At 37.3% G+C, this 10,702-nt stretch overlaps 1 protein-coding gene across 2 annotated transcripts in view; it reads left to right on the top strand.

The window, feature by feature from the left end:
• RBM24 (RNA binding motif protein 24) overlaps positions 1-10,327 on the top strand; it is an 11,900-nt gene extending 1,573 nt beyond the window's left edge. For both annotated transcript variants that reach the window (XM_039866489.1, XM_039866490.1), the window contains exons 2-4: positions 194-317; positions 1,741-1,795; positions 8,190-10,327. In XM_039866489.1, the coding sequence (XP_039722423.1) occupies positions 194-317; positions 1,741-1,795; positions 8,190-8,553 (543 nt within the window). In that variant the 3' untranslated portion in view covers positions 8,554-10,327. The remainder of the gene's footprint in view (positions 1-193; positions 318-1,740; positions 1,796-8,189) is intronic.
• Positions 10,328-10,702: the final 375 nt, after the last annotated feature.

Here is a 10,702-nt window from a genome sequence, read left to right as displayed (position 1 = left end):
TCTCTTTGGATGGGGGATCAAGGAATAAGTTGGGGGTGGGGGAACAAAAAACAGAAAGAAAAGAAAGAAAAAGTTTAAGAACTATGTCCTCCCCCTTAGTTTTATCATGAATGACTTTTCCAATGTGATTCTGGTTTCCTTCAAGGGTTGATTTAGAGCTTTGTATGTATATCTGTGTATGTATGTTGCTAAGGTCACCATGGCTGACCGGGCTGCTGCAGAAAGAGCCTGCAAGGATCCCAACCCCATCATTGATGGCAGGAAGGCCAACGTGAATCTGGCATACTTGGGAGCAAAGCCAAGGATCATGCAACCAGGTGAGAAACAGGGGTCCTTCCCTACCCTTCCTTCCCATGAGAGACCAAATGATTCCCTGATTCGGAAGACACTGTTTCCATGAGAACCTGTAGATGTGTTTAGTATAATTTAGTATAATAACCACGGCTGGTTATTCTACCAAGGCATCGAAGATAAATAAATGAGAATTACAAATAGTCCTTTAAGGACTTGAAATGTGCCTGTGTGGGAAAATAGATCTTGGGGGTTGGGACAGTTTCTATATACTCAGACTTAGGCTTTACTCACCCATTTCCTATATGACATACAGTCATAGTCCCCTCTCCATTTTCCAATTTTTAGTCACTTATAGATAACTCATGAGGATTATATGGGCCAAATTTGTCAACTCCATACTTCCTAACTTAGTGTTCTCTCCTTTTACCACCAGTTGCCCTGTGCTGAAAGCAGGCACTCAGGCTTGAACACTGACCCAAGAGAAGCACAGGGGTAGGGGTGGGGGTATCTGGATGGTAAATATTTCACATAAAATCACAGAAATATTAGTACTTGAAGAAAATAGAGCAATTTCACATACTCCAGGACCCTCACATTACAGATGAAGAAACTGACGCTTCGAAATGAGAAGTGGTTTACTCTAAAGTCACATAGCTATCAATCGCCTAAAAGGGAGCATAATTTGTCTAAGTGAAAACATGACCTTTTGCATTATTGACAACACTACCCTTTGCAATTAGCGCAAATAATTAAGAGTTGACTGTTGAATAAATGTAATTTTTTCTTGGGTAAGCAAGTTTGATTAAATCATATACTCCTTACTCTTAAGTCTTTCCATCTGAAATTTTGGAAAGAGGTTGACACTTCCATCCAAACAGATTTACTAGGAAAGTAGATTGTCAAGAAAGTGTGCGTGCAAATATCTATGAACATTAAAAAACATGTATTTGTCTGATATACTGTGTGTATACTATCCAGAAAAAGAGAGTTTGTTTTTATGAATTTTTATATTGTAATCTGCAAAATCCATAACCTTTCAAACCATTGTCCAAAGCATTCCAGAATGTTCCAAATTACGAAGACTTTTTATAGTTCGTGATTCAGAATTGCAGGAATATTTGTCACATGTAACTTCATTATCAAGTCCTATTGTTCTTGGTTTCATTCCACGGTAATTTTTTCCTGGTCTAATTTTCTAAGGTCTTATTCTATGTTTGTCAACTAAACTTTGCAGATAATATTTAGTTCCCACTTGTAGTCTATTAAAATTTTTATTTGGATCAGCAATAACATTAATAAAAATGACTTTTTAAAAAATATATCTTCTCTAAAATATCAAAAGAATGGTTATCTTTTCTAAGCGAAAGTTGTGATTGTATTTTATATGTAGGAGTTATAAATGCCTTACCATGCACATATAGAGAATGTGGTATGTTTTGTTGTTAGGTTTTGCCTTTGGTGTTCAACAACTTCATCCAGCCCTTATACAAAGACCTTTTGGGTAAGTCAACTAATCAGGCCCTCCTAAGTTTCAATATGGCTATCATTTGTTAACTTGCTTCTTTGTTATGTACAGACAAGACCATCATGTCATAGAATGTTCCTGGTTATACATATTTATATATGTTCATGTATTTTTAATGCTGATAATATAAATATTTTTAGATGAGTCAAGTTATCTGACCAAGTATGCAGCCTCCAAAACAGACAAATTTTGAGCTTATGATTAACAAAACAAAACAAAACAAAAATACCAGGTATGACTTGTGTACAAGACAATTGTATCCCAACACCATTACTACTGTTCAACTTGACTCAATTTTATTTATCTCTTTCTAACCTGACAGGGCTCGTATACAGTTAAGCTAACTGATCAGAAGGATACGATGATAAGAGGTGGAATAGTTCTGTTTGGAATTAAACTCTGTAACCAGTAGACTCAGACACACAAGCTCAGATGGTGATTAACGATGCATGGATGTTGGTGTTGTTTTATTTTTCACAATAGTCAATAGACTTCCGTGTGCTTTATTTTATTTATTACAGTAATGAAGTGGTGTTGATAGCTAAACTGTGTGCTTTTTACTTAATTGAAAAGAGCTGTAGTGAAAGTGTTTTCTTTTCCTCGGGGAAGGGGCTCTTTGTGTTTTGGTTTTGGTGGTGGTGGTGAGGAGTGTTGACTTTTGACTTTGCCATGGGAAGCAAAGGGCCTCTCTTTTTTTTCTTGCTTTTAAGCTGTAGCCTGTGACTTCCATTTAACCATATTTTTGTAGTGAGTGCTAAATTGTGTGATTTCCCTCTGTAAGAATACAGATACATCGCTTGCATGTCCTAAGTTTCTGTTTCACTGGGGAGTTTTCTGGGAATGGGGTTTTTTCTTTTGCAATGTGTGTCTACTTTTAGGCCTTCTAATTTAAAGGCTCAACAACTCTCATCAGATTTCATTAACACTAGCCAATCTTTGGAGTAGAGTAGCACTAACTTACACTCTTCAAACCTAACTCAGGTGAACAGCCTGCTCATATTTGTGTTACCTCTGGGTTCTGTGATTACCCGCTTCCCTTATTTGAGCTCCTTTATTTTCTTTCCATTCAGACATGGTATGGGTGAGAGATCTCCCACCGCTTAAATTTATTCTGAACACTTAGAGTCTGTTTTGGCTGTATTTTACATGATCAACGTTGCTGTAACTCTAATGCCAGAGATTTAAACATCCTTTTCAAATATTCTAACTGTTCATAAATGTTTTATCCTCAGCAATAATTTCTTCTTTAGCTTAGCTCCTAAACATCTATATGTGTAACCTAGAAGGTTGGATTCTATCTATATAGACAGATATCTACCTTACGTGTCTCTAAGATTAGACGCAGAAAGAGTAATAATATTTTGACTTGGAAGAGTCAAATTATATCTTCCGTGAATACCTGCATATAATCCTCCCTTTAACATACCAATATCTCACTCTTACTGCCAACTCTTATTTTTTTAAACTGCAAAAGAGTCTTCTGTCTAATATGATTAAAAAGACCTTCATATATTCATAGCTATTTATCAGTGCCCCATCCAAACCATCCTGGATACCGACAGTAATTAGTAAGTTAATGAGTCCAATTATTTCTTGGATCCACCCCGCCCCCCGCCTCATTGGTCTATAATATGTTTAAGGAGGGATTGGGGAAGATAACATATATCTTAAGAAGCAATGGTGAATTTAGTCATGATCTCACACTAATAATCCTTAAACAGTTATACAACTAAATCAATCAACAGGTATTAGCATGTGTTAATTTTTCTCTGTGCCGGGGGTGATACAAAATGAGGACATTGCGCTTTAGTTTGAGAAGCAAAACTAACACAAACCAGTTGGGAATTTTATTGCTAAATTATTTGGTATTGTTTTCAGTACAGTAGGAACTCAGAATAGCAACAATATAGGTGAGTTGGAGGAGTTGAACGAGGCTGTGTGGGGACTTGAACTAGACTTGAACCAATTGCTAGCTCTTGGACAGGTAACAGGAAGAATGGACATGTCTGAAGGGTGTGGGATGAAGTGAGCATAAGCAAAGGCACAGAGGCAGTGCATGAATAATGTTTATGGAGGGTCTTGAGAGCTAGATATAGAGATCTGGACTGGTTGTCGTAGTTCTTGTAGCATGAGGAAAATAAGAACGACCAGAGTAAACTGTGTCATACAGAAATTTTAAATCAAACACGTTTTGATAGTAACCTTTTCTTTTTCATCCCTTTTAATATTAGCTGTCTTTATAAAGGATGGTGATTATTACTGTTTGCATAAATTGTTTGAACTTGAGATTCTTATTAAAAATAGATAGCATTCCAGATGGACCAAGCAAGCCTTCTCTTTCTTTTTTTAAGTGTTTCTCAACACTGCTCTAATTCCCAGAGTCTGTACCTAACAAATCACACCTGGTCATCCTAAATTCTATTTGAATGACACATGTTCTTATTTTAGGCCTGGAAAGAAGTTTGAGAATTTTTAATTTTACTTGACTTGGTTGAAATTCTAGTAACTAAACTATTTTTTAAAAAAAAAATGTGGTCCTTAAATGGCCCCCAAATTAAAGAGAAAACTTTGGCCTGAAGGAATTTCTAATGTAACACAGTGAGAAGATGTATAGAAACTTGTGGATTTGCTGAACAATATCTTATAAATATTTTATGTATGAAAGAGGCAATTTTTATTGAAACCTTGGAGAAAAGAGTGTGGATCTTGGAGAAGAGAGTGTGAAGAGAAAATTCTAGGCTAGTTTAGATCAGGTTGAAAAGACAAACATTTACTCAGTACAGCTTTAAGTGCTAAGTTTCATGTTAGTTGTGTTAACGCTGTACAAGGTATTACAATGTCCACTAACTTCCCACAGGGCTCGTAAGTGATAGAGTCTGGTTCTAGGTTCGTAATCATGGTTTTCCTGACCTCGAAAGCTATGTTCTTGCCTCTCTGTCAAGCTGTAATCTACTAAGAAAACTGACAAGCACCCATAAGGGCTGTTCCTTCGTCTTCAGATAAAGAAGAGAGACATCAGGATGGTGGGATCCAGGAAGTCTTCACGAAGGAGGTGGGAGCTGACCTAGATTGTAAAGGATGGTGGAGGATGAGGAACTCTTGTATTGAGTACTTACTTATCCATCATTGTAGGCTCTTCACATAATTTTATTTAATGCACAGCAATTCAGGGGTGGAAATATTAGGTTCATTTCACATATGAGAAATATGTGAGACTAAAAGGCGAAGCACATTTCTGAAGGCTCTACATGTAGTAAGTGTGGGAGCTGCAGTGGCTCGGATTTGGATTTCAAGAGATAGAGATGGAACAAGGATTGGCATCACTGGCAAAGGGACGGCAAGAATAAAGGCGAGGACCTAGGAAGGTATGGTATGTCCTAGAAACATTGAGGAACCCAGCTGACCTGGGTTCAAGGAAAGGTGGAAAGTTATACTGGAAGAAGTATTTTTGAGTCAGAAGCCTAAAAGGCCTAGCATACCGAAGTTAATAAAATTTTATACTTAATTTGGTATGATATTAGGGGCCATAGGTTACTTTGAACAAGCAAATGAGATGAAGACTTTGTCTGCAGTTTTATGATAGACTGGAAGAGGAAACCAGTTAGAATATCAAAAGTCACAAAGAGATGGCAGAAGGACCTGAAGAGATAGGAAGAAAAGGAAAATGTGGTGAATTTTCTTTGAAAATTGCCCAAAATATCTGTCTTGTTCTTGTGCTTTCGTAACTGCTAGGTGTGTACATTCTATGATTAATTGAGGGAAAGGACGTTGATCGATATCTGGTAGGAGGGAGACTCCCAAATTGCCTTAATGGGTTCCTTAGATTATTAAAAGAATTCCTAATGCAGGAATTGCTTTAGAAGTGCCACCATACCCTTTAGTCCAACTCTGCCTTCCTTCCTGAACTGAGATATTTTAGGCTCTCCGAGGTCTTCTGGGTTCTCCTTTCACTGAGCCTTAAAGGACTCCGGGATTTCATTTGTCCTCCAGACATCTTCCTAACCTTTACCAGACTTCATGTAGAATTCTGATGTTCCAAGGAACTTTATGCTTTCATAGATTGGCATTATCAAATGAAAACTATTAATGTAAAATAAATGCAGAGACAAGAGTCCTGTAAGCAACGCCACCTACCTTTTAATGCATTCTTTACACACACACACACACACACACACACACTTTATCCTGCCTTTTTGTAAGCTAAATTTATTTTCAGTTAACACCTTTATTCAGGGATACAAACCTAGCAACAATCATGTTGTCCTTAAAACTGTGGGAGTACAGGGGTTAATGTTTCCATATCAGTGAGATTCATACTGGCTGGACTTTGCAGCTGATAAATGTTTTACTTTGGCCTTATAAAGACATTTTACCCACTGGAAACCCTTGTCGCATGACAGGATCAAAAATAGCCCGGCTGCAGCCTCTGCTGTCCATCACCACATGTAAACTGGCATGAGTGTAGGCTCTCTTAGCCATGTCCACACATTGTGGACACGACAGCCTCCAAGGACAGTGTTTCATAAAGCCACACCTGTTGCTGTGAGTGAACCAGTCACCTGACCTGCAGAAAAGTTTTGAGTGTGTGCATGACCATGTGTCTGGTTTCTGACAAGCAATTCAGAATGTTTCTGAGTGTCCTGAGAAACCCTTGATGACGTGGTTTCTCCTGGCACTGGGAAAAATCTACAAGTCTAGTAAAATTGGGTGTATTTTTATCATTGGGGTCAAAGTTCACTACCCTCTGTGATAAATTCATCTTTTCCATGGATGTTCATTAATGAGTGTTTTCAGTAAAAGTCTGAAAAGGCAAAGCAAAATCTATGTTTTGGAATAACTAAATGTGAAGTTTTCTGTTTTGAGTTCTTTAAAATTTTAAGATTGTTATTTGTACTTCTTAAACATTGGCTTTGCCAACAACCAGATGGCATTATAGTGTCATTTTTTTAAATATGGAGGTTTTGTTGGAGATTGTTTTAAAGAAAGATGAAATCAGTTATTCATGGTAGTGTTTTAAATGGGCAGTAATGAATTGCAAGAGTGAGAACTGAGATGCACGGGTTTTTAAAAATACCTCTTGTGATTTAATTAACAAAATTAACATTTAAGTAAAGTCATTGGAATGTGTTTTGTATGTGATCTCTGAATGTATAATTTTAAAAGGTATTCAGTTGTGTTTCACTTTCTTGAACTTTTGCAGGATAATACATAATAATAGCATTGATTTATGTAAAATATCTACTCGTAGGGCGGATTTAAAACAGATATGCTAATAAATCTATTTCTGTTGATTTGAAGGCTAAAAAAGAGTTACTAGATGTGCAAAAAAAAAATGTTTCCTTACTCATTATTATGTAAACCTTTTAAGTTTTATTAATTTTGGAAATATTTAGTTGTATTTCCCTGTCCCTACCTTTTCCCTTAACCTCATCATTTCCCCAAAACCCCTTCTGTCTGTCTTGCATAGAGATAAACAAGCTGGCTGACCTTCAGTTGCCTGATAGTCAAACAGGTTTGATTGACCTTGTGTCCTTATGAATTTTATGGAGAAAAAGAAAGAAAGAAAGACAAAAAGCGTGCTGCACATCTCTTTGGGAGTCACTGCCATGAATGTTAATAGCATTTCTGTAGCTTCCCACAACAGCCTCTTGTGATAGAGTGAGCTGCACTACAGTTCGTTTGAGAAGTGTGATTCTGCTGTGTTTACCACACTTGTGAACTTTTAAACTCCTTTTTTATTTTGTCGCCTGCTTCTTTTTTTATTATTATTTTTAATAAGGGTGACTGAGGTTGCAGAGAGATTAATGTGTGCTGAGTCTGCATAGCAATTTCAAGTAGGGTTGCCATGATAATAAACATATGGATTTTGTTGGAATTTATTTTAGTTTTGACAAACCAGCCATTACCCCTACAGTATGGAACGATCACGAATTACCTTTTCAGTCCTGTATTCACGGCTAAGAATTTTTCTGTATTGGCTAAACAGTTTCGTTTCGTGAACTCATTACAAAAGTTTCTAGTCTTGATCAATCAAGCATTTCTGAAATACCTCTTATGTGCGTAGCCCTCATGAACCTTGATTTCTTTTCCAAACGTTTACTAAATGGTATCTATTGGTTCTAAATGATCATAAACAAAAATTTGAGAAGGGAGGGTATCATCATATTTTTGTCGTTCACATTATTTCCTTTGGGGGCACTCCCTGACTTTGGCTACTGCCAGAGTACTTTCAGGGACCACTGGAAAGTAGATATTGTGGCAACCCTATGCTCATAATAACCACTAAATTTGAGTTTGTCTTATCTCTGAACAAGCAGTGCTACAGATAGGAGGCAACTGCTGCCTGACTTTGTTTTCCGTTTCTCAACAGGATACCTGCCCACTATGTCTATCCGCAGGCTTTCGTGCAGCCTGGAGTGGTCATTCCACACGTCCAGCCGACCGCAGCTGCTGCCTCCACCACACCTTACATTGATTACACTGGAGCCGCGTACGCACAATACTCAGCGGCAGCTGCTGCCGCTGCCGCCGCCGCCGCCTATGACCAGTACCCCTACGCGGCCTCTCCAGCTGCTGCGGGATACGTCACCGCTGGGGGCTACGGCTACGCGGTGCAGCAGCCAATCACCGCGGCGGCACCTGGGACAGCTGCTGCCGCCGCTGCAGCAGCTGCCGCCGCCGCAGCATTCGGCCAATATCAGCCTCAGCAGCTGCAAACAGACCGAATGCAGTAGACCAGCCATCTGATCAAAGTTGAATTGTTTTGTCTTTCCCTCCAATTTTCCAATCTTTAGTAGCTAATAAGAGAGTTAACATTGACTTAACAGCTTTAAAAAGAAAAAAAGCTATGCTATTGTGAAACAGAATTATTATTTTTTTTATACTCCAGTAGTGTCTAGATGAGAAAGAGGTGAGAGTGAGGGCGGTGGGCGCAGTTTTGGAAACCAGTCCAAAGAGCCTGAGTAAATGAAAGGCCTCTAGGGAATGATGACAGGAGTAACAATGGAACTTCACTTTTATAATGGGATTTTTATTTTTGCTCTTTTTATAGTATCAGGGAAGCAAACTGCCTTTTACAAGTTAGAAAATGCTATTTGAATCTAGTTGAACCAGGGAATACAGAGTGAGCAATATGTAGCTTGAATTACATTTAAAAGAAGATTTTTTTTAAAAAAGCAAAATGGTGAAAGCACTGATTGTCATTTTTAACAGTCACTATGGCCTATAGAACTTTTTCAAGTAAGAAGATAATGTTCTTACTCTCAAAAACGGGCATCGAACAATCAATGTAGGAGTGTGGCAGTGGGTAAAATGGTGGACAGGCACCAAAGCTATTTTCTCATCTATCCTGTGGATGAGTGGGACTGTGGAACAAGTGATGTGGAATTAATGGGTGCAACAGCTGTACAGACAATCAATAACACACACAGTTCTGGAAAGAACACATCACTTGTGCTTGTTTGATGAGCTTGTCACATTCTAATCCCTCTCCCCATCCTGTTTCAATTTTGGGAAACTTGTATCTGCTGGTGTCAGCAATTCTGATTCTGAAATAGGATCAGGCTTTTACTACAACAGCCTTCTCTTTCTATTTATTGTGTCGACTCGTGGCTTATGATTAAAGGCAGGCAAAGTTTGCAGACTCTAAACCCTTAAGAACTGTCTTAAGGACATTTATTTTTTCCCCTTTTTAAATAATTTTACACTTTTTAGTATCTATTTCAGAGTCCTATTTAAAACTATTTATTAGTGAATACAGTACATGCGACAACAAAGTTACTGAGATTACAGTTCTTCAGAGGTAATGATAATGTGGTTTATACTGTGCCTTAATAGTAATGCTATTTAAGATATTTATTTTTAAGTTTTACTATGCTGCACTCTAAAGAAAGGAACTTTAGATGTGACACTGTAAAATTATGTATTCATCTCATGGCATAAATTATTTAGTAGGTCTAGCTGTAGCATATTAAATATTAACCTGTTCAACTAAAGATGTTGACTTGGATTTATTTAAATTCATATGTGCACTGTATAAGAGAGTACTCTTACATTAACACATTTTAGTTTTTAGAGTTTTTTTAACAGGATATATCTAGTCTCATGCTTCTTTTTCAGATTTTTGCTCATGTAGATCTCATTTATTGGTACTTCATTAGTTTAACACTATTCGTATGTAGTTTATGTAGTTTTAAAATGCTGCTTTACATTTTTCTTCTGAAACCGCAATACTTGCAATTTTTATTCTTAAACTAAATTGAATACTATTTTACACTGTATTGGATTTTTATACTTGAACAATTTCATACAAGGGAAGACAGGTTAGCATTTTTATGGACTTTCTCCATTATCACTGGATTTACTTTAAGTATTCCCATACTAGACAGTGTTATGTAATGTAGACATGACTCTCCTGTGCAGATTATTTATTCATTATGTATATTGCTTTATAACATTTCAGATCTTCTAATCTATTCACTTGTATTAAATATAATTTTTAAAAACTTCTGTTGCACTGATTGTTTCTAATTTTGTCTTAAAGATAGAATGATCTCTCTTTTTAACTAGAGTTAACGGCCATGATTTACATGTAACATTTTCAGTGAGCAGAAAGCTTCTCAGACACCCTGTTTTTATACCTTTAAAGTAATTTCATTAACTCAGTATCTACCTTATATTGAGCAAATGCTATAGGTCCTAAAGTGAACCCTAAAGGACCCTTCATGTCACTGAAAATTGGTTAACTGAAGACTGCTTGAAAGGAGTGGGCTATAGAGGGGATCCGTCGATCTGAAGCTGGGGCGAGGGGAACGGTGGTTTGACGCTAAACTCTAGTACTTTCTAGCAATGCGAATGGAGCAAGTCGCTTTTTGTAATTCACTT

Source organism: Pteropus medius, unplaced genomic scaffold, assembly GCF_902729225.1.
Source record: "Pteropus medius unplaced genomic scaffold, Ma_sr-lr_union100, whole genome shotgun sequence".
In the NCBI taxonomy this organism is placed as follows: Eukaryota; Metazoa; Chordata; class Mammalia; order Chiroptera; family Pteropodidae; genus Pteropus; species Pteropus medius.
This window is presented reverse-complemented; position numbering and strand designations above follow the sequence as displayed.